The sequence below is a fragment of the Eremomyces bilateralis genome, assembly GCF_010015585.1.
Source record: "Eremomyces bilateralis CBS 781.70 unplaced genomic scaffold P152scaffold_15, whole genome shotgun sequence".
Classification (NCBI taxonomy): domain Eukaryota; kingdom Fungi; phylum Ascomycota; class Dothideomycetes; order Eremomycetales; family Eremomycetaceae; genus Eremomyces; species Eremomyces bilateralis.
The window spans coordinates 283,239-309,177 of NW_022985081.1; the positions used below are offsets into that span (position 1 = coordinate 283,239).

The following is a 25,939-nucleotide window of genomic DNA, read 5'->3' on the forward strand; positions in this document are numbered from 1 at the left end:
GATCTTTCACTTCTTTTAGGCTTCTCGCCTGCTCGTGTCCACATCTCTGGGACCTACTAAAATACTAGCGCCGACTCATTGAGGCGTGATGAAACGCTCATTGTAGAGAAACGATGGACCACGATCTGCGATGTTAGACTGGGATTCAAATTGCGGGATTGATTTTCTAAATGCTTGTTCCACTTCCTCTTACTACCTATGTATCTAATTATGTTAGTGGGTCGATCCTTCCTTCGTTCGCGTACTGCAGTTAAATATAACTTTAGCACGGAGCACTTCACCCTAAGTCAACTTCATAAATCATAACCATCTCTGAAGTCTGATCGACTGTTGATTGTCGACAAACTCGACAGGATCAAGCCACTCGTTACTAAGATTTTCATTTTTCAATAGTATTGATTTGCAAGGATACCCATTAATAGGGCACTCACCGGAAAAGTTGGGAAATGCGTGGCAACTCTGGTGGCATTGATTTGGCGAGGTTGATTCGCTTGTTGCCTGGTGCGGTCTGAGCTTCGTCGCATGTCGAACTTTAAGCGATATTACAAGTACAATATTGACATTTGACTGCAGGCCGAGTACAGGGCTGCCGCTTGTCCAATACCATATTTGCTTTTGGAAGTCAGAACATCACCTCACTTTGAGTCTGATATTTTCAAGAAGACATCTTAATTTTCCTCAATATGGTAAAGATATGTGAAGGTGAAGTAACACGCAACATCGCAGCGATGAAGTGTTCGAGCTCGATACAGCCTGGCAGTTCAGCTAAGGTACCGCATCCGACTGTAAGACCTAACTAGAAGCATTTGACCGGTAGGCAGCAACGTCTGGAGCAGTTGCTATAAATAACAAGGCACAAAGCGATAAAAGGACCAGTCTGTCATCTGTGAGAATGACGGTTTTGATGAATTTCCATTCAAGTTTTTGGCTCCTCTTAATCAATTGTCGATTCTATCCCGTATCTGCTGTAATAGTCCTCAAATCACCAAATATTTCCGCGGTATCGTACTTCTCTTGATCATGACGGACATCAATGATCCCCAGTCGAACTCGCCCTCTGGTCCGCCCCCCCTCCCCCCAGATTTCCTTACGTCTCCCCCATCTCAGCGGACCACCCTCACACCCATCCACTTCCCCGACACTCCGCTTCCCGGGTACGCCGGCTGCCTCGCCTTCACTCTCGACGGGGTTCTCTCTCCCGACGAATGCGCCGAGCTTGTCGCCCTCGCGGAGTCGCACTCTCGCGCTGGACCAGGGCAATGGGAGCGCGCGATGGTGAACGCTGGCAGCCATGAGATCATGGCCACGGATATAAGGAACTGCGGGAGGATCATCTGGGACGATCGAGAGGTGGTAGCGAGGGTTTGGGATAGGTGTTTGGTTGCGCTGGAGAGGGAGAAGGAGTGGTTGGAGCGGGTGGTGGTGGTGGATGGCGAGAAGAAGGGGACGGCGAAACCGAGCGGGGACAGGGTGTTGGAGTACCTGGATAAGGGATACAAGTGGTCGTTCAGCAGGTTGAATGAACGGATGAGGTTTTTGAGATATGGGAAAGGGGAGTATTTCCAAGGTATATGTTTCTTATCACCGGCCTGGGACTATCATCTTCAAAGCTGACACTGATAATGGCAGCCCATCAAGACGGGCAATACCACACCCCCGATCGCTCAGAAACCTCCCTCCTCACGTTGCAGCTGTACTTGAATGATGCAGAGACCGAGGTTGCTGCTGGCCGAGAGCCTCTTGTCGGCGGCGCTACGACGTTCCATTCTTGGGATCTGCTGCGACACCATGATGTCGTGCCGAAAGTTGGCAGAGTTTTGATCTTCCAGCATCAGATGCTGGTCCATTCGGGAGCCGAGGTCAAGAAAGGAATGAAAATTGCGATGAGAACAGATTTGATGTATAGGAAAGGATGAGACTCCCTGATTATCTACCGCAATGCTTTACCTTTGGTTCGATACTCTTCCGTAACGAGGCATGACTCCTAACAGCACCGCTAAAACGCAGACTGGCGGAAGGACTGAGATGCAGCGGGCTCTTGTCCTGCTTTGTGTTTTCCATCATCTGGAGGAAGAAATTGATGGTCCTGAAGCATACCACCAGGGCGTCGGGAACTCTCAATCATTGCCTGCTTTCGCCTCCTGTTACCTTCCTAAAGACATACCTAAAGTTCCCCCTTTCTATCCCTTTTAATTTAGGAAGCCGATACGATTCTCCGCTTTAGGACTGGGGGTGCACGTCGAAGGCGAAGTGCAATCAACTTCCTCCACCCCGGATGCATATAGTTCTGCAATTGGAGCTTCATAACATTTTCTAACCCCAGACTTCCAGTCAGATTCACGACATGTCACGGTGCCGTGCTTGCCGACTGAATCATTCGGAGGCTCTGGAATGGCGCCGGCAGCAGAAACCCAGCTTTGTTTGCCTCGACATACTACAGCTGAACCTGCTAGAGTATGAGATACGGTAGTAGTGCCGATGGTTAACTAAGTTAGGGTATGCAACGAATAACTTACTATAAACTTGACTAGGTCTTGCTAGATTCCCACCAGAAATACACAACCATCTATTCCCAGTTCAGCACACTAATACTTTCGACACTTCTTCACGGCCTACTTGAATAGCCTCGGAGTGGCCAACACGCCTGCCCATGATAGGCTTGACGAACTCCAAGATGAGATCAACGAAATCCAGCGAAGTTGCCAGCAGTTTGGAGATGAGACCAATGGGAGGCTGGACAATATAGAGACCAAACCCGGGAGTATGAAGATGCAACTAGAGAATATTGAAACTATGGTGCAGTGACCGGTCAGTCAAAGGAAAAACAGTGCAGTATAATGCTATTACGAGAAGGTTGAATCCATTAATTCGAACTACGCACCACACAATTCAATAGCAACCAGGAGACAACACTACAATCATTACTTCCCGAAGGATACGGCACAATAAGGCCATTCTAAAGCCGCATGGCGAGCATTTTAGGCAGGTATCGGACTGCAGGATACCATACATGAGATCATGGATGGTGAGGCATTGAAGTGAATTGGAATGGGCTGTCAGCTTGAGACTCATAATCTGTTGAAACTGATTGTAGAATATGGACACTACTCTGAAATACTTGATGTGGTGAGGAGTCTGCTCCTGAGTTTAATTGAGGGGTTTCATACCGATATCGGAGCTTGGATACAAGTGTTACCAAATGCCTCGTTTCAATTCATCCCAATTGTATAGCAATATCTGTATACTTGAGAGTAGAGAGATATTTGAATTGATTGGGCAGTGATTTTGAATATCTGCTTCTATTTCCGTTATGATGACGTCTTTCGTCCGTCAAGAGTTTCAGCCATTTGAATCCCATCTCAGCTTCTTGTGTTCGCAAAACTGTAAGAAACCATCCTCAAAAAATGAATCCCGACGGAACCCCACTACAGTCACTCCAACCCCCACACTCCGGAGTGACTCCACTAAGAGTCATTATTGATGTTGTGGATTTTCGGATGGATTCTTAGAACACCCACAGTGTCCTCTCCTACTTGTATTTATACTGCCGTAGTTCTCAATTCCTTTGGGTAATTACCTATCCTTGAATTGACCGCGCCATGCCTCCTCGATCCGACGTCCATTATTTCGGGGCTGGGCCCGCACCGCTCCCCACCAACGTTCTCGAAGAAGCCTCCAACGTTCTCCTAAATTACAACGACCGCGGCGTCGGAATCTGCGAAATCTCGCATCGCAGCGCCGATGCCACCGCGATCCTCGACAACGCTAAGGCTGCCCTCGTCACCCTCTACAATATCCCCACCGACGAATATGAGATCCTCTTTTTGCAAGGCGGTGGCAGCGGGGAGTTCAGCGCAGTGGTATACCACTTGGTGAGTTACTGGGTTGCGAAGCGGCAGGCGATCGCTACGGAAGAGCTGCGTCTGGCGGTCGCCGATGGGAAGGCGGATACGGGGGTGGATGTGAATAAGATGGTGATTGAGAGGCTCAAGCGGGAAGTTCATGACGAGTTGAAGTTGGACTATCTAGTGACAGGATCCTGGTCACTCAAGGCGAGCCAGGAGGCTGCCCGGCTAGTGGGTGCAGAGCATGTGAACATTGCAGTGGATTCACGGGTTGCAAATGACGGGAAGTTTGGGAAGATCCCGTCCGAGGAGACGTGGAATGTGGTGAAGAGGAAGCGGGAGGGTGGGCCGGGATCGGCGATGGTCTACTTATGTGACAATGAGACGGTGGATGGGGTGGAATTTCCGGGATTCCCCAAGAGCTTGGAGTCCTATCCGGAAGACGCTGTCGATGACGATGCACCGCTAGTGGTTGCGGATATGAGCTCGAACTTCATCTCCCGACCGATCGATGTGAGGAAATACGCCGTGATCTTCGGAGGGGCACAGAAAAACGTCGGAAACGCTGGCATCACGATTGTGATTGTCCGCAAATCACTGCTACCGCCAGTCGCCAAGATGGCGAGTCCTGAGCTGCTACGGGAGCTGGGTCTTCCTGTTGGCCCCATTGTACTCGATTGGCCGACGATTGCGAAGAACAATAGCTTGTACAACACCCTACCTATCTTCGATGTATGGGTAGCTGGCCGGGTGATGGCCGGACTGGTCCAATCCCATGGCTCAAAAGGCATCGCAGGCCAAGGCGAGATCGCTACCCAAAAGGCGGCGTTGGTATATGGGGCATTGGATAAGTACCCGGCCGTCTACCGCGTCGTCCCCGATCAATCGGTGCGAAGCAGGATGAACATCTGCTTCCGAGTCGGAGGGGAGAGTGCGGAAAAGGAAAAGGAATTCTTGCAAGGGGCTGAACAGCGCGGCCTCACGGGTCTGAAAGGACATCGAAGCGTTGGTGGCATTCGAGCGAGCAATTGTAAGTACTTCTGCCTTGAATTCTGGAAAGAAAGTATTGACTCTCTGCAGATAATGCTGTGTCGATGGAAGCCGTTCAAAAGCTTGTGCAGTACCTGCAAGACTATGCTCAAGCATCATAATGGAGCTTATGGAAGAACAACGAGAAAGATAGACCATGGTGGTTTCAACACGTCTGATGATTGCATCACAGGTATTCGAAGGCGATCTTCTGGGGTTCAAAGAGTTATGCCAATTCCTGAAGGTAAAAGGAATACAAAGCAAGCAAATGCCGAGTATCATCTATTCAAGGGTTTCTATCAGTCCCATCACTCCCATCTCGATGTCCTATCTCGTTCAACCTGCTCGGGTATCGCGTGCCGTCTTGGCTAGTCTTAATAATAGTAGACTATGGATTCGGAATTTCGGATGAATGAGTTTTTTGCTAATTATATCAACAAGAGGAGAAGTTCAAGCGTTGAATCATGAATGTGAGTTACAACCTTGAAGGCCCAAGTGGCTAAATCTGAACGGAGGTATGATCGGCATGATGTACCACACTCGATGCAACGGTCACGAGAGTTATATTGACTTTGGCGCACAAATGTAATGAGCATGACAGGTTTGCAACTCTATCATCTCGGAGCATGCCGTCGGTATTAATATCTAGAAGTGTGAAGGCCAGTGGTCGCGCTTCCAGGTCGGTTAGAGTTATCTGTCCAAAAATAGCATCCCTTTAACTTCCGGGACAGTTCGCATAGGCGATCAAGGGAAATCCTGTGACATCTTAATTATCCCGCCCACTTTATCAATTAACTGAGTCAAAACCGTTCGCAAATGTCGGCCTAAAACGGAATCAACCCGGACTTCGAGGCATTCCAGTCGTCTTCATCCCTCACGCTGTACGACACCAGATATCGGCTGGTGGTGTTTCGGACGATCAGCAAAGGTACCTCGGGACCGTCCGAATCACAAACGCTACTGAGTAACCGTTACCACACCAGCTCGCCGCAACTCCACGATACCACTGGTCGTTCAATATTCCGAATTCCAGCGCTGAATCCAAGTCAGCAACGCGCGTTACCCCACAAAGTCATGGAGCTGGCCGTTTATAGGATGGAGATCCAGGACCGCCACATTGTCGAAGACAGGAACCCGGATCGTCAATGGAGTGACTCTGTGCTTCCCGCCAACAAGGGCTCAGAATTAACATTCCTGATATTAGTTCCAGAGTTCCTTATAGATTACCATGACTTTTGCGACGTAACATATTTCGACTTCTTCGCACCCCATTGGATGGCTTGAGGCTGGGCAGAGGGGTTCAAACGTCAAACACGAGAACTTGATGCTCGGACTCCCTTCGCGCCCATATCCGACCATGCGAATGGGACGTCGGCTCGCTGGGTTCCGGAAGCCAGGGGACGACTTGCGTTTACGACTTCATGCCTGGCAGATGAAATTCACCTCTCCAGTGCCAGTCATGTAATTAAAGTAGCAGCATGGTTTGTGAATGTTTCTTACATGACCTCGTGTTTGGTGCGACTCCAATTTATTACCCGCTGCTTGCGGCTTGCCATTTCGTTATGGTTGCGTAGTATAAAGGATACTGATATGGCCAACTTTTAACTGCAATCGTCGAGTCTACTTTCGTTGCATTTGAGTCACCATATCTTGATAAAGCCCTGAATTTAAATCAATCTGTCACCATGAAGACTACGCTTGTATTGCTTGCTCTATCCTATCTTGCTGTTGCAGCTCCTCAAGGAGATGGGCTTACTGTGAAGCCTGGTGCTTGCGAGTGCCCGCTGGTCTACTGTGTTCAAGCTGAGCCGATGGTATGTTGGCTATGTCCATTCGTTCCTCCAATCGGATTCCACTGACACCTGATAGCGCTGCGAATGCCAGCGAAATGCTGCTCTAGAATGCATCGAAAAGAACAACGGCAACCCAAGATGCCCTCAACCGCCGACATGCGAGGCTTCGCCCACCAGGCCCACTCCCTCAGATCCCCCGGGAGTCACACCAATTCCGCTCCCTGAACCGATCCCAGATTCTTGCGGGGGACGCGGAGGACCAACCTGCCCCGACAAGTTCGAGTGCGTCCAGAAACCGGGCTCGCCGTGTGGCCCAGAGTCAGACTGTCCCGGTGTATGCGTGAGAAAGCGACAGTACTGCGGCGGACTGTTGGGCATTCAGTGCGATGAAGGGGAGCTCTGCATCAACGATCCGTGGGGACCGGAGTGCGGGTAAGTTGATGCTTAATGATTCTAGAAGTTCTGATAAGAAGTTGAAGCTGACTCTTATTAGTATGGGTTGCGATGTGCCGGGAATCTGTGTTTCTGGATCGAGCAAAATGTGTGGAGGATTTGCAGGATTCAAGTGTGCAGGGCCGGAACAGGTCTGTGTAGATGATCCTAGAGACGATTGCGATCCGAAAAATGGTGGATTTGACTGCGGTGGACTCTGTGTTGGCTAGACCATTACAACCGCATTCAGAATGCACCAGCGTCATTGACATCAAGGCGACGCAGTTGCGCAGCCCCAAAATTGCAAACTTGTTCCTAGTATGTCCTCATGATATGTATATCACCACGTGATCGATCGAATAGCTCCTTGTTCAAGATTTGACCGGTATTGACTCTGTTTCTGTAAAGTGTAAACCTGCCATACATTTAATGTATATGTTGCCCTGCTTCGAGGAGCAGGGGTTCAGATATTTCGCGCCACTGCAGCTAAGTTTCATGCCTTGGTTAGACTGTTAGAGGCATCAGCACCGGCCCGACGGTCCATACGGTGAGGACTTGAATGTAAGTATGTCTCTTCACTCTTAGTTGATTATTCCGTACGGTCAAAAGCGTCACAAAGAGTGCGTCAATCACCGATCTACCATAGTCCGTGGACTCGGAAGAGCGAGCATCGCAGCATCATCTCCAACCTTAAACATGAAGATTTTCCCCCCATCGATGATCGGACCCGATATCCCGTTTTTAAAAGTCTCCGTGCAACCGCATAGGTCGAGCTGAATGGCACAATTCCACACTGTTGTTTGAAACAATCTCGCACCCCAACAATCCCCCAAATCTCCCGAATCTCCCAACTCCCCAATGTCCACCATGTCTGAATTTGGCTCTGCACTTTGCCTCCCCAAACCAAGAGCCCTTCCAGCTGTGAATATGGAAAGGCAGGCCGTGAAATAGCAATCCATCCACTCGTCCACTTAACGGATCGCATTCCTGCACAAGGTCAATCTCTTGATTGATTGGGCAGGTGACGCCGCCAATCTTAATAGCGGATCGGTCGTGCTGCAGCGAGGGCGGGCGTTAGGCGTTAGCGCGACCATCTGCCCTCCACTGAGCCCGTGTTTCGCAGCAAACATCGCCCAGTCAAGGACGAAAGACCGGCACCTCGTTTAAGGTCAAAGGAAGATCCAGGAATTGACCTTCCGGACGTGGCAACATCGCCAGAACGTGTTTCCTTTCGGAATTGACACGCGCTCAAATGACTGGAGCGGCGATAGGATCGAGTCAACGCGACATGTGAACCTGATAAGAGATGAATTCTAGAAACGGCTGTCGGTCCTGCTAATTTGGTGCGGGTGATCGTCATTTACGACAGCGTTGAGGTCAAGATAGTTATATAAGAGCATAGAATTTTTGTAGCTACTCCGTCCCCTTGCCGTTCGTGCACCACAACAACGGTAGGAGAGCTCCAGGACGACCACTTGAAGTCATCTTCAGGCCTTGTCGCGCAAGATGAAGTCCGCCACCGCCACCGTCGCCGTCCTCTCCCTCATCCCTCTCCTCCATGCGGCGCCTCTCGCGTCGCCCACACCACCCAACATCCCCTCCGAATCCAGCGCGAGAACCATGCTCTCCGGTTTGACCACCGCGGCGGGCGACGCCACCGGTTACGACCGTGACCTCTTCCCGCACTGGATCACCATCTCTGGCAAGTGCAACACGCGGGAGACGGTGCTCAAGCGCGACGGCACGGACGTGGAGACGGACGACGCGTGTGCATCGACGAGCGGGAGTTGGTTTAGCGTGTATGATGGAGCGACGTGGACGGCCGCGTCGGATGTGGATATTGACCATGTTGTGCCGTTGTCAAATGCTTGGAAGGTAAGGAGTCTGACCTCTTGGATGGTTATTAGATGAGAGTGGAGCGTGCTGACTTGGGGATATATAGTCCGGTGCGAATGAATGGACGACTGCACAGCGACAGACGTTCGCGAACGATCTGACCAATCCTCAGCTTCTTGCTGTGACGGACAACGTCAATCAAGCAAAGGGTGACAAGGGCCCGGAGGCGTGGAAGCCACCGCTTGGTATGTCTTGCCGTTCATGTACAAAATGTCTTCCTGCAATGCTAACTATGCCGTAGAGTCATACTGGTGCACCTACGCCCGCATGTGGATCAAGGTTAAGGACATCTACAGCTTGACTGTCAACTCCGACGAGAAGAGCGCGCTGGGCGAAATGCTGGATACGTGCTAGAAGGGCAGGTCGGAAGCTGTTAACGGGACCTTTTCTGGGAATCCGGCGGTTTCTGGCAGCTAGGGCGGTTCTGGTGCCTAGACTTCAATCTCGGCTGGAAACAGGGAGAATAGAGGACGTAGGACCCCCTGGATGGTGTCGGTGGTTGCATTGCTATTCTTATTTGTCTCGTGAACATCTTCAATGTACCTTTCCTGGTGTTCAAGGAGCTATCGAATATACAGCAGACACTGACTATTCGTCATGGGCAGAATAAAGATTATATACTGCTCCAAATAACCGACATACTGAGACTAATCAATATCTATTCATTCGCACACAAAGTTGGCACCATCGCCGCATTAGCCCCGACCAGACCATCAAAATAGTCGAGCAAGATATCCAACTCGATCATATCCATTTCTCCTAATGAGGGGTTCGAGCTCGTGAGCACCTGTCCTCCAAACAGCACCCTCACATACCTCTTATCCTGATCTCCGTTCTTATACATCTCAAACACCACCTCGGCACCCATCCCCGGCCAGGCCATCACATCAATTTGTAGAATCGCCAAAAGTAGCGACACTGATCCGTCATGCGCGATGTTATGCATATAGACCACCGGTTTAACTCCAGCGACGTGATCCCGCATGTTTCTCGCCAACTCCGCGACCCACACGCCATACGACCGCTTTGCCACCTCCAGCGACTCTGGGGAGTCCCGATAGAGGTATGAGTATTCGTACTGGCCGAGTCGATATACCTCGTTGGCTTGCGCCTGCGTCACGCACTCCATCTCGCTTCCAATTTTGCACGGAAGCGGCTTTTGATGACATTGGCGTGTGGAGAGGTTGTCGTAATAGTGGTCAAAAGAGCGATGCCATTCCGAGTCACTGGAGGATACCCCCGAAACCACGTCCAGGGATCTAAAAAGATCGGCAGTTGCCGATAAATGCCCAGTCCAGGCTGGGTTGCTGCTGCCAGCACCATATTGTCCGGAGATCTGGTTGGACGCAGGACAGGAGTACGCTGGCTCGAGCGAGTCAATCGAGGAGGGTTGGATGTTCACCGGATATCTCCCATCCCATATCGCAGGAAACATGCCAGATATCACCATCCCGGCCACTTGACTCGTGATGGCATTGCTCGTGACCCGAAACGAGACTTTCTCGTCCGGTTCCGCAGGGAAGCCATGGAGGCGGGAATGGTAGACCTGGTAGAGATCCTTTCCATGTTGCCAGGAGTCCTCGAGACCAGCACGGGTGATCTGAGGGAATTGACAGCTTCCGTTGAACCCCTTTGGCGCGAAAGGATTGACTTCGGAGGTGTGGACGAACCAGTAAGTTTGCGCCGGGTTGGGGTTTTGGGGGTTGAGGGGGCTACCATAGTAGGAGAGGCCTTCGTCGGTGCATTCCCAGGAGTAGCCTTCCCGCGGGAAGGTGTTGTTCGCATAAGGGGTGCGCTTATGGTGACGGTGGATCTGGACATAGTTAGCAGAGGGAACTCGAACGTCAATCACTTGGGGTATGATACCAATTCCACGTATGTCAGCTCATATCCCTTTGGCGGGTCTGGATACATATCCTCTCTCACATGCGGCATATTACACCAATTGTACGTTCCATACTTGACATCCGCCGGCAATGTCGACCCTCCAAAATGGAATCCGTATGTCCCTGATCCATTCACTACTTGCGTGATATCATTTATCCATGTTTGATTCGGCGCATGCCAGCTGAGATCCACTGCTGCCGACGGGGGAGCATTCGAATCCTGTGCTCGAGCGGATGAGAAGAACAGGGCAGGAAGCACATAGCCCGCTGCGAAGCGACTCATGTCAATCCCAAACGCGATGGCAAGGACCAGCACGAGAATGCAGATCAAGGAGCCTGCGATCGAATGGACATGGCGCATCATTTGGAGGGGAAGAAATTGATGGTCCTAAACGATCTGAAGCACATCCCCAGGGCATTAAGAACTCTCAACCGTCATCTGCGTCTGCCTTCTATCACCTTTCTCATAGAGGTTCCCTTTTATTTTATTTTAGTTTAGGAGGTTGATACGATTCTCCATTTTAGTAGGCTGGAGGTGCAGGTCGATCAGTTGGGGTTGTCAAGTTGAGATCTGAGAATTGGGAAACATATGGTGCCCTGTCGGGTCCAAGTGGCTGAAGCATCCTGTGAGGGGGTGACTAGCGATGGACACTGTCCACCGCAAGTCTGACCACTTCGACTGTGCCTGCCAATATATATTCTGTTATTATTCTCGTCTCCAATTAAAATATCAATTACTGTTGGTTAAAGAATTCGAGAATCGATTGTTAAAGTAAGACCGAGTATCGATGGGCAAAATATTTTCAAGGTTGAGGAGCTAGTCTGTCGAACGACCTGTCTCCTTCTCCTGGCTCCAGAGAAGCCTCTCCTCCTCTGCCACTCTAGGACCGTTATATATGGTACACTCCCATTCAGTCTAGTCGCCCAGTCCTTGCCTAGGCCATCCGGAGACGCTGTCTTCTTATACTAGCGTCTATACTGTAGTAGATAATAGAGTCGGAAACCCAGGAAGGCAAACCTATCTCTCTCCAAATCCTCAGGATACTTCGCACCGAGGTTGACAGCGGCAGCGATTCCGCTTATCACAGCGACCTCATGCGCGTTGACCAGCATCCAGGATCCAGCAAACCGGGTGTTATTCCGCCCCTGAAGAAAGCACATCCAGGGGACGACGGTCAGGTAGTGGGTAAACGAATGGCAAAGCTGATGCCACTAGTCCCTGCGGATAACTTTGGACGGGTCGATTTCGTCGAGCGACCAGAAATGGCCCATCTCGGGACTTGTTGAGGAATATGGTCTGGAAGATGTGATCTCCAAACGGAACCTCTTCGGGAAACTGCGCTTGATAGTTGGTGCAGTCGAAGCACATCTCCAGCTTGTTGGGATCTTTCGGGTACATCTTGATCATGTACATGGGCTTGAAGGATCGCTTCGCCATCTCGACTCGTTGCATTTGGTTGATGCCTGAGAGGTTGTCTACCGCTTGCTCTGGGTTAAAGAAGTTCTCGTAATGACGCTTCATGTACTCCGTATCGTAGTGGGTCACAGTTATGTCATCTGCGAATTTGGCGCAGCCGAGCACTTTCTTCTTGCGAAAACTACCCCGTATTACCTAGGAGTCTCTTTGCTGTGTCCGGTCTATTCAAATTAAGCGGGTTTGCCTGGAAAACCATGGAAATGAATGAGGTCAACTTACAGCACACAGACGACCATCTCATCGTATTCTTCCTCAACCTCCTGCTTATGGTCGTCTAATTTCCAGGCTTATCCCAAGACCCACGCGCTGTTAGGGATATGAGGAGCGTCATCGGTTGGATCTCGTCTTACAGTTCGGACGACTATGCCCTGCTTATTTCTCCGAACAATGCTGGTCACCTCCATTCGAACCCTGACATGCACCCCCTTGCCTTCGAGACTGTTCTTCCATGAGGTATAGAATTTCCCTAAATTCGGGAATACCACCATAGGCGGCATGTTGCTCGCGACGCTTATTTCATCTGGTGGATACCACATCCCAAACGTTGGACTGGTACACAACCGCTCTAGTATCATCGATGGCACTTCGGGGGTATAGTTCCCCGTCCCCAGAAAAAAACGCAATCATCGGCAACACCACCACGTTAGCAAATTCCGCCGAGAACCGAAATATCTTCAGAAGATATTTAATCGGCAGCAGGGCAAACAACACCTCGAACGTCCGCACAGTCGACAACATTCTCCGGAACCGCTTAATCTCATTCTAGTGCTTCTCGAGCAGTTTAGTCGGATACACGTTCGTCCAAAATCGGGTACCTTTACCAAAGGATACCTGCAGCTCCACGGGATGAGCTTGATAACCTTGCTGCGCAAACATGGTCATGGTGTGGTGAAAGATGTAGCTTCCGCCTTTGACGCCTTGGTTGATCCAGCTCGCGTGGAATTTTTCCTTGTTGATGGGGATAGAAAAGGCTTGGCCGCCGCAGTAGTCTTGCGCTTCGACCAAAGTCACGTCGAACTTGTCCGGATGCTCAGCCAAGTGGTGAGCGCATGACATCCCTTAGATACCTTAGAACAGGGGTTGGGTCGGATCCTGTTGGTTAGACTTACTTGCAGCTCCAGCACCAACTACAAGCACTCTTTTCTTGGACCCAGCTAGGCGGCGGGTGCTGTCTGGCATTGTGATTGGACTTGGAAATCGTTATTCTGATGTGAGGGACAGATGTGACATATATCGATGAAAATACAAACGACAATGGTGGGGGATGCATTCATGGGCTAGCCAATTCTTCAATGAACATAGAATTTGGGACAGACTTTAAAGATATCATCGATACGATAACGTAAAGTAAGTATAAGGACGCTGATATGCATTGCAGAGGGGCTGATACCTATGCATCGCACGCAGGTCACAGCCTCTGCGAATTCATTGCGATCCTTTTCTGGTAAGCCTGCATCATCGAGGTCTCCACGAATCATGATCGCGAATCCGATCCGGGATAGGATTCGACCATACCACAATAGGAATAGCGTATAACAAAGTGCCTGAGGCCATGGGGCAGAAACTCACCTACCTCCGCTAGTTACTCAGCGGCAATCCATATTTGGTAGCAAATATATTCCATACTCAGGATTGACAGCAATTGATTGCTCTCACGCACAATAGCCTTGACTCCAGGAGGTTATTGAACCAGAACACAAAAGGAAGGTGGTAAGAAATGATCGTCACCCGGATTCGGAAATCATTTATGCCGATGTGACACGTACTCACCTGACCAGGCGCATTGGGAGGGGTCACCTCGTATTCTGCGCCATAAAAGAGGACGCGACGGACGCGTTTGGGGAGCAATACCATCTCTCCTCGCCATCCCCTCATTCTCCCGCCACTCTCTCACACATTAGTTGGCTTGATAAAAGTTATAACACATTCAAAATGTCTTATCTCCCTGCTGAAGCCTTGGAACTCCATGGAGGCTGCTTCTGCTCCAAAATCCGCTATACCATCTCTCTCCCTTCCCGAGATGAGCGGCCCCTCATCCCAGGCGCCGTCCCAATACCGGTTGACGGGTCGGAGGAGTCTCCACCAGCGCGGTTCCCGTACATGGACATTGATCACTGCTCAGATTGCCGTCGTGCTTGCGGTTCCATTGTCCAAGCATGGATCATCATTCCCCACGCATGGGTCAAGTGGCAGCTGGAGCAGAAGGACGGGAAGGGCAAGATAGACGTGGAAACAGGCGATGTTGTGCTGCCGTCAGACGAGCTGAAGACGAAGACGTTTATTGGCCATTTCAACTCCTCGGAAGATGTTCAGCGAGCATTCTGCTCCTTTTGCGGCACGCCTTTGACGTTCTGCTATACTGGGCCTCGCACCGGCTGGACGCTGGGCCCAATGGTCGACATTGGCATGGGTTCATTGGACACGGAGAGTCTCGAGAAGGAGGGGGTGAGAGTTGATAGGCATGGTTGGTGGGATGACGGGGTTTCATGGGTGAAGGACTTGCTGCGCCATGGCGATGGAGGGAAGATGTTGAGGCATCCAACTGGGAGCACGAAGACAATTGTGAAAGATTGAGACATACTCAAAAGATTGGCCGCACGGGTACGATAACGAATCTCTTTATCCAGTTTAACGGCAATAATGAGCTCAAGGATTTTGAATGTTAAGTCGACTGATATAAAGACATTATCAACGATGGCGATCTCAAAGTTGAGAAAGGAATGAAGGATGATCAATTGATGATGTCGCGTGGGTGGTTCGTAATCACCAGGTGACGCTAGCCCGTATCCAGTCTGGACATTTGATAGACCGCAAGCTTCATGCTTCTCTGACAGTCTGACTGCATCTCCATTATAGAGTCTCCGGTTGCCTTAGGCTCTCATTTGAAGGCCATTAATAACCTTCACACTCCTATCAAAAATGCGTCATGGCTCGATAGCGATGTCCCTCGCCTATCGTGTCTTCCGAAGGCCGATCCTCTCCCACCTCTGCCCTCATTCCACACCGACCCGTGTCAATCAACCGTCGAATATCCGCCGACTCCAGACGGCACGATTCTCCCCCTTCGTACCTCCCGATCCATCAAAGCTCCCCAAAGCTAAGAAACCCCGGAAATGGGTGCAACGCTTCGTACGCTTCGGCGTATACAGCTCCGTCTTCTCCGTCACCCTCTACCTCGTCGACACCAACTTCAATGACTCCTGCATCGTACGCAGCTTACGGACATTCTACACCGGGCTCCTGATCGGATTTGACTATAAGATAAATTTTCGGGAAAACCCACCGCTCGCAAAGTCGATTGTGCATCTCCACAACCGGAACGCCCACCGCGTGTTCAACCTGCTGCGGGAGAATGGCGGACTATACCTGAAGATCGGCCAGGCGATCGCGATGCAGAGCGCGATTTTGCCGCCGGAGTTCCAGAAAATGTTTGCCCGCATGTTCGACGATGCGCCGCAGAACGAATGGAAGGACGTGGAGAAGGTGATCCGGGAGGAGTTCGGGAAAAGCGTGGAGGAGGTGTTTGGGGTGAGCTTCACGGGAGAACCGGGAAAGGGGGTCATGGAAAAGACAGCGAGAGCCAGTGCAAGTGTTGCGCAGGTGCATTGGGCTAGATTACCGGATGGACGCGAGGTGGCCATCAAAGTGCAGAAGAAGGAGATCGCACGACAAACATCATGGGATTTATGGGCGTTCAAGGTGGTGGCGAGGGCCTATTCTTACTGGTTCGATCTGCCAGTGTATACCCTTGTGCCATATATCAGCGAGCGATTACAACTGGAGACGGACTTCGTTAACGAGGCGAACAATTCGGACGAGATGAAAAAGTACGTCAATGGCGAACGGAGACTGCGAGGGAAAGTTTACATCCCAGAGATCTACCGCGAGTTTAGTTCGAGACGAGTCATGACAGCGGAATGGATTGAAGGGGTACGATTATGGGATAAGGACGCGATCACCAAGCCGTGGTACGGTGGGCATGGCAATGGTTCTCCAGGCGCCGGTGCGACTCCTTTGAATCCACCTAAGCCGACCTCGAGAAGATCCAGATCAAGTCAAGAGATCTCATCCGGCGCCTTCATAAAACCCGAGCGCGACGAATGGAGAGGACGCACAGGCAAAGGAGGCCTTGGCGTTAGTCTCGACTCGGTCATGACCATCATGATTGACCTCTTCAGCGCGCAGATGTTCCTCTGGGGCCTCCTGCACTGCGACCCTCATCCGGGTAACATTTTCATTCGACGACTCCCATCCGGGAAACCCGAGCTAGTGCTGATTGACCACGGTCTCTACATCCACATGAAGCCAAAGTTTCGACACCAGTACTCGCGGTTCTGGAAAGCATTGATCCAGTTCGACAACGAGACGCTGAAGGAGGTTGTGACTGCGTGGGGGGTGGGGAATCCGGATATATTTGCGAGCGCGACCTTGATGCGTCCATACACGGGTGGCAACCAATCGACGATGCGGTCCCTCCGCGAGGATGCGGCCGACGGCAAGACGGAGCAGCAGCGGGCGTACGAGATGCAGATGAAGATGCGGCATAATGTCAAAGATATATTGGGCAACGAGGATCAGTGGCCGAAGGAGCTGATCTTCATCGGGCGGAACCTTCGGATCGTCCAGGGGAATAATCAGTACCTGGGCAGCCCGGTCAACCGCATCAAGATCACCGGCCTGTGGGCCAGTCGCGCCCTGGCTGATGACCCGCACCTGAAGCTGTCCGAGCGGGTTCGGAATCTAGGGAGCCACATGGTGTTCAGATTGGTCTTGTTGGGGAGCGATATGGTTTGGTGGTGGTCGAGGATCAAGCAGTTGATGGGGAGAGGCAAGGGGATGGAGGATGACATGGAGGCGCAGATGCAGAAAATGGCGAGGCACCTTGGAGTGGAGCTGCAGCACGATGTTTTTGAGGGATAGAGTGGCGTGGGACGCACTGTTTGCATTGGCACGAGGGGATGGCATTTCAGCGTTAGTTGCAGAGTGGTCTTGACGGAATAGACTTCACTATAGAGGAGGATCTATTGTTCGATTATGAATCCACCCTCCCTTCATATAAGGAATAGAGTTGTATAGTAGTATCCCAACTTAGATTTACGGAGAAAATCAGACTACATCCCTTACCTGAAAGTCTACCGACGGGAGCACTTTTGTCGAGCAGTAAGGGCCCAACGTGATAGATTGTTCGATGCAGGAATACCTATGACATGCTATCCGACTCTCATTTACCTCGAGAGCTACAGTAAGTAGCAAGTACCCTTTCAGGCATTTAAAGAATGATAACGAATTTTATATTCTATACGTTGCCACCTACACATACGCGGCGCTCCTTTCGTTTTTTCCGTTCGATTTCGATATACCGACGCTCCCTTGCCTGGGAAACCCACCCGAAGACATCCTTTTCTTTTGCGTCCTCTGGCCAGTCCGCCAGTCACCCCCTTCTCGGTATAGCGGGAGCATCTCCATTCTTGCACGTCTCAACCACCGCTCTTGCAGCTACTACATGGCCACTGACTTCTCCAAAGAACGCATCGAAGACACCCCTATGGCCTTCGACTTGATGACCCCTAACCCGCACTGCGTAGCCATTTCGGAAAGAGAACTTCAAATTATGGCCGGATTGCATGGACAGCATCAGCTATACTGGTTTAGGAGGCACGGCACCGACGTATCGTAGAGAATAAAGAGATTCCGTCGTCGGCAGAATCAAGTGATGTCGACGCGTTGGACCCAATTTCCGACGCGGTGTCACCTGCCCATGGCTTTTGCTTCATCACCTGGCATTCCAGTTCAGTTATTAGCATCAATCATCAGAATAGCAATAATGAACAGGCGTTGCTTGGACGCTGTTACTTATTGTGTTTCCTCCTTTTCCAACGACGGGAACGGACCAGCAGAGTAAATTTGAATCGGCACCAGAAATGAGACAACAAACGGCGATATTTAGAACACCTCCTGTCTGCTGACAGATACAGAAGCAATTCGCGCGGGGATATTGTCCCGCTGTGTCATTATCCCGTTTCTGGGTTCTGGCTTGTCCGGTAATACGTGATCCGTGATGCGAACTATTCACATAGAAATACACGTACTATTGCCGCTTCCAACCTCACCAATGTCGATCGTCACAGCTGATTCTGATTGTTCAGATGCAATGCAATTAGTATCACCTGGCTCGATCTATTCGAGGCGACTGTGGATTTGTTACCAGTTCTTCCGCCGGAAACAAACGTCAGTAATACCTACTCCCTATCAGCCGAACCTCCATGCTCGAAGTTTGATGTCCGTTTATCGGCTCGCTTCGGCTGCATTGTTATCGCCAAGGCACCGCCTGCCAGTTGACTCGGAGTGAGTAATCATTCCGAAGATGGAAGGTCCAATGAACAACACATCAAATGTTGAGCCTGCTTACAGACGGCGTCAGTCTGCTGCATTCGCGGATATTGAGAAGTTCCAGGTTTCCAGCTCTTTGCAAGTCCTCCTTGCGTCGTGTTGGACTGTTTGTTAGGTCGGACTAGGCCATGAATCATGATACTACTGGATAGGTACTTGGAAGGAAAAGAACCCTTCTAGAAGGTCGCTCCCCTAGATCTCCATGCCGCATCTTGAATCCTTAGTCCTTAATGCTTGGACCTTGACATACTGTGTAAGACTGTACTAAGACATAAGACGTTACAGGGGCCGAAGCCCGAAAGACGAAACAGGATCTTCATGTGGTTCGATTTTGTGGACTGTGGCTTACTACGTACAAGGCTACAAGGGCCTGTTGGTTGAGTGTTGACGTACTCCGTAGAGGGGAATTCCTACTATCAATCTTCACTCGGCGACTCTCCAGTCCCTCGTCCAGCCTTTGCATACACTCCAACTTCGGGCTTTCAAAGTGCGGTTGTTTGACCTCTTGGTCACTACAGGTACCTTCCGTCTGTCACTTTGTCCTGCGTTTCTCGGCCAACTGCAGCCAACCAAAGAACTGCAGCGGAGTTCCCGTTGGTGTCCAGTGATCGGCCAAAGGGATGAGGGAGGGTGCAGGCCGCAGGGGCGCCTTGTCCTTACCTGAGTTCCCAATATTTGTACTCCAAGATACGCCCTTCCGACCAGGGCTCGCATATTACTATCCACCTTCTTCATCCTTCAATTGGTCCTCTCACGCCCCGTCGCATACAATATCATCGTGGTGCATCCTGGAAACTAGACAGGTAAAAGGTGATGTGCTAAGAGCCTGAGTGGCTCGTTGATGCTCACCACTGGGCTACCCAGTGGCCAATGGTATTGGAGATGGTCTGTGTTGCCACACCTTGCATGCGGCCTTGCGCAGTTCCCTTCTGACAATCTGGAAATAGAATCCGAATGGACCTGCGATTATGGTGACTGAACAGGCGAACAAGAGAGCAGAAGCCGATCGCTGGCATGTTTGACAAGTCACGAGAGCGTCAAGGGTGGACCTAGAAGATGCCAAACGAGACAGTTCGAAGCCCATGAACGTGGTTTCATAACCTACTTTACCTTTGATGAGAGACTACGACGTACAGGGGACGCGCCGCCTCTTCGGGTTTGAAGATCGTCGAAAGACCACATTCTGTCGTTCTCCGGCCCAAAGCTCCAAGCCTCCAATAGGAGTTCATAAAATTCCGGCTTAAAAAACAGTCTAATGTGGTACCGGGTACGAAGTACGAACAATGAGTTGATACGGTCCCGTGAGCGGAGTAAATCCGACAGTCCACTCGTCCCTCACATCCAGCTGCTTCTCTCATATTTCCTCGGGCGTGTTGCCGTGGCTTCGTATAACCACGACGCCCCTCTCGCCACCGGAATTCGCAGACTGCAGCCTCCCGTTACTATCCCGTACATCGGGACATGTCTACATGGACATGGGCTGAGGACACCAAACGCTTGTTCGCCCCTCACGGGCTCTGACTTCTTACCCCACTTGTGCTGTCTGACGGGCATGAGAGATTGATGATACACCTGCATGTCGGATTTCCTTGCTTGCTTTCACTGTCCATCCTTCCAATATCCATCCTTCCACGGACCATCCGTCATCCATGCCTGCTGCTTCTAGATCCAGTCCTACTGGGTAAGGCTGCGTGTGCATGGATGATGCCCGTCCGAGACCAGCCCTTGGCTGCACCATCTAAATCGTTCTTTACCATGCTCTCCATGTGTAAGACCCAGGTTTCGGTCTGATGGCGTGGTCTTAAAGACTTCCCATCTACCTTTCTGTCTCTAGGGCTCATATGGCCGCCACACTTGAATCCTGAATCCATGTTCCTGGCATCTCTTAAACCAACTGAGTTCAGTCGATCCTTCTCAAACACTTCTAGCCTCTAGGTCAATCCATGATTGCATGTCTTAGCCTGGTCTTATTCTTATTTCTATCCAGTCGTCAGTCAGATCACCTCTAGATGCTCGTGGATTTCTATGGCTCTGGTTGGGTTTTAGCTTTCTAATTAATGGTGCCTTCCCTGCATGCGCCGCTCGCGTACCATCATACCTACTCGTCATCAACGCCATCGTTATCCTATTGTCAATCTATACGGAATATCTCTCGCTGCCAAGAGCCTCCGCTGTATATCTCTTACATGCACGAGGACTCCTCCAGACGCTGGGTAGATTGCTTCATCCAGTGGGGGTCGCTCCTATTTTCATTCTCTCCCAAGCCCACGCCTCTCTAAAATATAGTTTCGACACCAATACTCTCGCTGGCGAAGTGGTTTCTGGTATGGGGGTCCAGGCTTACGAAACTTGAGCGATAGCACACGGAGATACTTCTAAGCTTCCTTACCCTACTTCGGGTGGCTCGGTATCTTGTCCTTTCGATTCTTAAGCTCTGCCATGCATACCGACCTACACTCGCTGAGTATATACCCAACGGTCTAACGTCCTCGAGTTGCAAGTTCCCGATGTTGGACGGCGAGGTTACTGCACATCATGGACTTAGCAGTGATAATAGAAGCTGAGAAGATCGCTGCTCACAAGCTGGAAACCTCGAGCTTGTCCCCATTACCAGACGATCTACGGCGAGGCCTCATTGCCATAGCTTTCTTTGGATTCCTGTCCCTCATTGCGTCGCTTACGCTATTCGTAATCCTCACATATCGAATCGTATCATGGCGGCGACAATCGAATCGACCAACATCACAATTCGTCCTTCTCATCTACAATCTCGTCATTGCCGACATCCAACAGAGCGTCTCCTTCATGCTCGCGGTGGTGTGGCTAGCAAGGAATGGCCTCGAGGTAGGCACGCGGACATGCTGGGCTCAAGCCTGGTTCGTCAGCGTAGGAGATCTCGCGAGCGGAGTGTGGTGTTTTGCAATCGGAGTGCACACGTTTGCATCTATATTGTTTAACTATCGCCTCAGCCCGGTGAAGTTCCATGCGTCCGTTTTAGCTGGGTGGGCATTTGTGTATGGGTGCAATATTATTGTAGTGTCGATGCACCCGAACATATTTGTTCGAGCTGGTGCATGGGTAAGTTCTCCTGAGTAGGACGAGGTCACAGACGCTAATTGATTATTGGTGACAGTGCTGGGTGGATTCCAGATACGAGAGTATTCGTCTCTGGCTTCACTATTTCTGGATCTTTATCTTCGAATTCGGCACCATCATCGTCTACGCCGCCATGTTCATCATCCTCCGCGCCCGGATTCGGTCTCAATCCCATCCCGACTTCGCAACCTCTGCATCTCTCAAGCATGCCAGTTCCGCCGCGAAACTGATGGTCGTCTATCCTATCGTCTATGTTGTCTGTACCCTTCCCCTTGCCTCCGCCCGTGTCGCCGCCATGGCCGGACACCGCCTCTCGATCGTCCATCTCTGCGTCGCAGGCGCCATGATCACCTCCAACGGATGGCTTGACGTTCTCCTCTACACCATGACTCGTCGAATCATGATCTTCAGCGACGAACCTCCCCCAGATACTCTTGGCATCGACACTTTCCAGGTCCCCTTTTGGAGCAATGGCGGCGCCGAAACGCGCTTCGGCACAACTACTGTCATCGAAGCCACCGGCCCCGGAGCCGCTGCTTTGCATTCTGGCAGTACCAGTCGAACGGGCTACCATCAACGCGGTAAAGGCTACACCCCTGGCTCCAGTAGGGGCCATTCCAGCAATGGCCGACATGGCCGACGACCCAGTGTAGCCAATGTCCTTGGCCTTGGAGGCGTCGACCGAAAAGGGAACAATAGCCGACAAAATTCATCCCACGAGAGCACCGATGAGCTATGGGGCTCGTCAAAACCCTCGCTCTGTACCCTCGACCTAAGCACGGGTGTCCAGACACAGACGACAGTCGAAGTGACGAGCGATCCGCTGCCGCTCGAGCTAGTCGAGTATGGCGGCTTCGAGGACTACTTGAGAAATGAGCGAGGGCATCGGAGACCAGGCGACGGCGCCGAGTCACCGGAGGACGCCATGAATTTGAATTTCCAAACGAAGCCAGATGGGTACTAGAATGGTACTCGGCTTCGGTTTTTTCTTTTTTCGGTTTATATGAGTTGCATACCTTGCACACAATACGGGACTAAGGGCACTGGAAGTGGGAGCGACTCCCTCGAATAGATGTTATTGTGCTCATCAAGCATATATGGATGGCGTTATCGTCGTGGGACCTATCCCTGGGTCAGAAACGGGCATGACAAAAACGATTTCCTTGGTGTTGACGACAGTTACTAGACTCATTGGGACACTGAAGGCGTTACGTCCTGGCAGGGCAACGACTGTGCATATTTTCGGGCATTATCACTGGATGGGGACAGAGACGGGCTAGTCTCATTGTAAATGATATCGCACGACGCTTATACGTCACTGGAACTAATGGATTGGGTTCCAACTGTATAAATATTCATTCCCTCGTGCATCATCGTCAATCATACCATACAATATCCATAGCAATGCCTCTCGAAACCACACTTCCGTAACACTTGCATGTAGCGGAATTCCCAATCCTCGACTCGCAGCAGTACAAGATTAGTCCACATCCCACTCTCCTGCCAACGTTGTCAATATCACGACGCTCATCCTTCTCCTCTCCGACTTGTCCAATGGTCCCGCCCTCTTGCTCTCCCTCCTCGCTATTTCCAACAATGAATATCTCCCTCTCCCCTCAATTTCTCGCCTCCTCTTTCCTTCGAGCAGCTCCCCCAATACTCTCAGCCGCGGCTCGACTTGACGCGGGATCCCCGCTGGCGACACATCATCCGGTGCATGGAGGCGTCCACCGCCGAAGAATGGTCGGCGATGATCGAGCGGGGAGGACTTTGGGTCGGAAGAGAGGGGGCGGTCGAGAGATTTGGTGTCGATCAGGGGGAGCAGTTCGGACAGCCCCAACCATTCGAGCTCTTCGCACTGGGAGCAGTGTTGGAGATCTTGTCGTTGTCGGTGTGGCATGAGGTCTATATCATCTGGCATGGACATGTAGCCGCCCTGAGTCCTCGTTCATCAGCTGTGGGGGTTGGAGGCTGCTGAGGGGATGAGTCGCACCAGCATCATGTGTTCATCACAGGCGTCGCCGAGCTGCTCGACATCGCGAGGGCAGTCCTCGTCGACCCAGAAACAGCACGGATACATTCCGTGAACTGTGATTACGGTCAAAGACCAGAAACTTGCGGAATACTTCGAGAGACTGGGTATAGCCGGAAAGGAGGTGCTCCGGCGTCCTTCCTTAGATAAGGCACTATATCAACGATGAAGCTTCTAATTGAATATGAATGTTATAACTAACTCTCGCGAATTGATAGATTGTAACACGCAATGCGAACTAGCTAAAGCAAGAAGAACAATAGAAGACAGAGACATGTGAAGAGCAATGTCAGGACGAAATTAATTGAATATCAGATAGAGGGAGGGGAAGGAGGCACGCTAACCCCTGATGGCAAGTGGGTATGCGGATCAGCCCTCAGATGAGAGGCTTGACCAGTTGACGCAATTGTCGCACAGCGTTCTTTTCAACTTCATATTTGCACAATGCAGACATGTTGGCCAGGGCATTCAGTCCGCTGAGTTGTGTGCTTTAGATTGGTGACTATATATGCTCTAGATCCCCTGATCTACGGCTGTTTACTACAGTCGGTTGGTTACACTACTAGACAACACAGGACGACGACTCGTCGACGCCGAGAATGATGACCGCAATCCCCATCAGCCCACTGAGATTGTTCTTCAGATTCCTCCCTCCAGGATATTTGTCGAAATCATAATGCGCCTTCAACGTGATGTTGTCTCCTTTCTCGAACTTGCCAAAGTCATGACACGCTCCAAATGAGCTGACATGCACCGTGTCTGGCGCTCCCGCCGCAATGGTCTCCTTGCGGGGGATGTACTCCTCACTCCCACCATACGTGGTGAGCGAATTGCACACCTGCTCCCCATCTCTGAACACCTCGAGATGGACCCCGCCGTCATGCATATGGCCAACAGTGGTAATCAGCGATCCAGCAAACGATGCGGTCCACGGCGCACCCTCCAACGTGAACTTCGTCGTGTTTAGCGGCGCTAGGATCTCCGACCCCATATCGTCACAACTCGCCGCATCGAGCCACAGCGCCTTAACTTCTTTATATCCGAGCTCCTTCGGCGTCTTATTCGCGTCCTCGGTGCTGAGTGGGACGAACTCAAACTCCGTGGTGAAGTACACCGGAGTGAGCGTGTCAATATCGTTCTTGATTTCTAGCTCCACGTCGATTGTGTCCTCCGGCCGGATGAAATATCCCGCCTTGTCGTCAAACCCGGACCCATAGTACGTCGCATTTCGATCATTGTGCACCGCCATGATCCGCTCGCCATCCTTCTTGCTTCCGCAGAACAGATCACTCCGCCCTGGACCCTGGACCGAAAGCGAGTAATGATGCAACCAGACCCCGGTATTATAGTTCGCGATTTCAGGGCTTCCGTCGCAGGACGTTCGGTTGACGTACTCCAAGTTCGCGGAACCGTACTTCAGGATGCAGGCATCGCATGGCTTCAGCGTGTTCAGGATATTGAAGTGCTTGATGCCGCCTTCATCTGCCATCCCGTGGTGTCCGCCCATCCCGGAGGTGTCGTTCCATAGCGGAGCGATGATGGGGCCGTAGCGAAGGCGGACTCGTTTGTTGGATGGGTGAGTCGGTGTGAGTTGCTCGATTTTCACGGGCAATGCGGGAGCATCATGGCCGCCTGCCATGCCACCGTCGGCTGCACCGCCGTGGCCGGGATCCATCTGCATCCCGGCGTCATGACCACCATGCTCTTGAGAGTAGACGGAAGATCCGAAGGAAAGAATGAACGCAGCGAATGCGCTGCGGCTGGACCACTTCATGATGAGAAGCAAGATGACTTGAAGAAACGAATGTAGACCGCACTGAACACTGGGTAGCAAGTAAGAAGAAGGGATAAGGAGACTTTATAACTGAAAGGCGACGCGCAACATTGCGTAATGCAGAGAAGTGCAAATCATAGATTCTCCATTTGTATAGACCTCCATAGTAAGATCTACACGTGGATGTATCATATCGAAGTAATTAATTCCCTACCATCCTACGCTTGGAAACGACGAAAACAATGACCTGATATTCCCATTGAAGGCCGCTGACAACCGTTTCAGGGTT

General features: G+C 51.1%; 9 protein-coding genes across 9 annotated transcripts; 6 read left to right on the forward strand and 3 right to left on the reverse strand.

Annotated features, from left to right (window-relative positions):
- Positions 1-1,071: 1,071 nt before the first annotated feature.
- On the forward strand, positions 1,072-1,910 carry P152DRAFT_371754 (uncharacterized protein; the record flags this gene model as incomplete). Its single annotated transcript, XM_033675527.1, has 2 exons — positions 1,072-1,567; positions 1,630-1,910. Coding segments are annotated over 2 exons (777 nt in total), but the record flags the coding sequence as incomplete, so codon positions are not given.
- A 1,569-nt stretch (positions 1,911-3,479) lies between these two features.
- On the forward strand, positions 3,480-5,149 carry P152DRAFT_74481 (phosphoserine aminotransferase). Its single transcript, XM_033683233.1, has 2 exons — positions 3,480-4,875; positions 4,926-5,149. Exons 1-2 carry the CDS (start codon positions 3,600-3,602, stop codon positions 4,994-4,996), a joined length of 1,347 nt encoding a protein of 448 aa, XP_033532658.1. The 5' UTR covers positions 3,480-3,599; the 3' UTR covers positions 4,997-5,149.
- Positions 5,150-6,291: 1,142 nt separating this feature from the next.
- P152DRAFT_459900 (uncharacterized protein) lies at positions 6,292-7,417 on the forward strand. Its single transcript, XM_033679780.1, has 3 exons — positions 6,292-6,688; positions 6,744-7,099; positions 7,161-7,417. Exons 1-3 carry the CDS (start codon positions 6,560-6,562, stop codon positions 7,327-7,329), a joined length of 654 nt encoding a protein of 217 aa, XP_033532659.1. The 5' UTR covers positions 6,292-6,559; the 3' UTR covers positions 7,330-7,417.
- Positions 7,418-8,285: 868 nt separating this feature from the next.
- On the forward strand, positions 8,286-9,628 carry P152DRAFT_459901 (uncharacterized protein). Its single transcript, XM_033679781.1, has 3 exons — positions 8,286-8,974; positions 9,042-9,180; positions 9,237-9,628. The coding sequence occupies exons 1-3, from the start codon at positions 8,606-8,608 to the stop codon at positions 9,347-9,349; spliced, it is 621 nt and encodes a 206-aa protein (XP_033532660.1). The 5' UTR covers positions 8,286-8,605; the 3' UTR covers positions 9,350-9,628.
- A 25-nt stretch (positions 9,629-9,653) lies between these two features.
- P152DRAFT_467408 (phosphoglycerate mutase-like protein) lies at positions 9,654-11,164 on the reverse strand (the record flags this gene model as incomplete). Its single annotated transcript, XM_033680761.1, has 2 exons — positions 9,654-10,808; positions 10,862-11,164. The coding sequence occupies 2 exons, from the start codon at positions 11,162-11,164 to the stop codon at positions 9,654-9,656; spliced, it is 1,458 nt and encodes a 485-aa protein (XP_033532661.1).
- A 683-nt stretch (positions 11,165-11,847) lies between these two features.
- Positions 11,848-14,466, reverse strand: P152DRAFT_467409 (FAD/NAD(P)-binding domain-containing protein; the record flags this gene model as incomplete). Its single annotated transcript, XM_033680762.1, has 8 exons — positions 11,848-12,093; positions 12,140-12,479; positions 12,578-12,618; positions 12,658-12,921; positions 12,995-13,120; positions 13,154-13,416; positions 13,468-13,512; positions 14,442-14,466. The coding sequence occupies 8 exons, from the start codon at positions 14,464-14,466 to the stop codon at positions 11,848-11,850; spliced, it is 1,350 nt and encodes a 449-aa protein (XP_033532662.1).
- A 774-nt stretch (positions 14,467-15,240) lies between these two features.
- P152DRAFT_459903 (ABC1 domain protein) lies at positions 15,241-17,488 on the forward strand. The gene has a single exon (XM_033679782.1). The coding sequence runs from the start codon at positions 15,278-15,280 to the stop codon at positions 17,276-17,278; it is 2,001 nt and encodes a 666-aa protein (XP_033532663.1). The 5' UTR covers positions 15,241-15,277; the 3' UTR covers positions 17,279-17,488.
- Positions 17,489-21,155: 3,667 nt separating this feature from the next.
- P152DRAFT_74646 (uncharacterized protein) lies at positions 21,156-23,103 on the forward strand. Its single transcript, XM_033683234.1, has 2 exons — positions 21,156-21,826; positions 21,882-23,103. Exons 1-2 carry the CDS (start codon positions 21,284-21,286, stop codon positions 22,806-22,808), a joined length of 1,470 nt encoding a protein of 489 aa, XP_033532664.1. The 5' UTR covers positions 21,156-21,283; the 3' UTR covers positions 22,809-23,103.
- Positions 23,104-23,324: 221 nt separating this feature from the next.
- Positions 23,325-25,557, reverse strand: P152DRAFT_475087 (uncharacterized protein; the record flags this gene model as incomplete). Its single annotated transcript, XM_033681385.1, has 3 exons — positions 23,325-23,780; positions 23,838-23,932; positions 24,450-25,557. The coding sequence occupies 3 exons, from the start codon at positions 25,555-25,557 to the stop codon at positions 23,325-23,327; spliced, it is 1,659 nt and encodes a 552-aa protein (XP_033532665.1).
- Positions 25,558-25,939: the final 382 nt, after the last annotated feature.

Coding starts and splice junctions, on each gene's coding strand:
- P152DRAFT_74481 (XM_033683233.1), top strand. CDS start 3,600: ATGCCTCCTCGATCCGACGTCCATTATTTCGGGGCTGGGCCCGCACCG. Junction 4,876..4,925: donor TGGCATTCGAGCGAGCAATT/GTAAGTACTTCT, acceptor GACTCTCTGCAG/ATAATGCTGTGTCGATGGAA.
- P152DRAFT_459900 (XM_033679780.1), top strand. CDS start 6,560: ATGAAGACTACGCTTGTATTGCTTGCTCTATCCTATCTTGCTGTTGCA. Junction 6,689..6,743: donor GTGTTCAAGCTGAGCCGATG/GTATGTTGGCTA, acceptor GACACCTGATAG/CGCTGCGAATGCCAGCGAAA. Junction 7,100..7,160: donor CCGTGGGGACCGGAGTGCGG/GTAAGTTGATGC, acceptor GACTCTTATTAG/TATGGGTTGCGATGTGCCGG.
- P152DRAFT_459901 (XM_033679781.1), top strand. CDS start 8,606: ATGAAGTCCGCCACCGCCACCGTCGCCGTCCTCTCCCTCATCCCTCTC. Junction 8,975..9,041: donor CGTTGTCAAATGCTTGGAAG/GTAAGGAGTCTG, acceptor GGGGATATATAG/TCCGGTGCGAATGAATGGAC. Junction 9,181..9,236: donor GGCGTGGAAGCCACCGCTTG/GTATGTCTTGCC, acceptor ACTATGCCGTAG/AGTCATACTGGTGCACCTAC.
- P152DRAFT_459903 (XM_033679782.1), top strand. CDS start 15,278: ATGCGTCATGGCTCGATAGCGATGTCCCTCGCCTATCGTGTCTTCCGA.
- P152DRAFT_74646 (XM_033683234.1), top strand. CDS start 21,284: ATGGACTTAGCAGTGATAATAGAAGCTGAGAAGATCGCTGCTCACAAG. Junction 21,827..21,881: donor TTGTTCGAGCTGGTGCATGG/GTAAGTTCTCCT, acceptor TATTGGTGACAG/TGCTGGGTGGATTCCAGATA.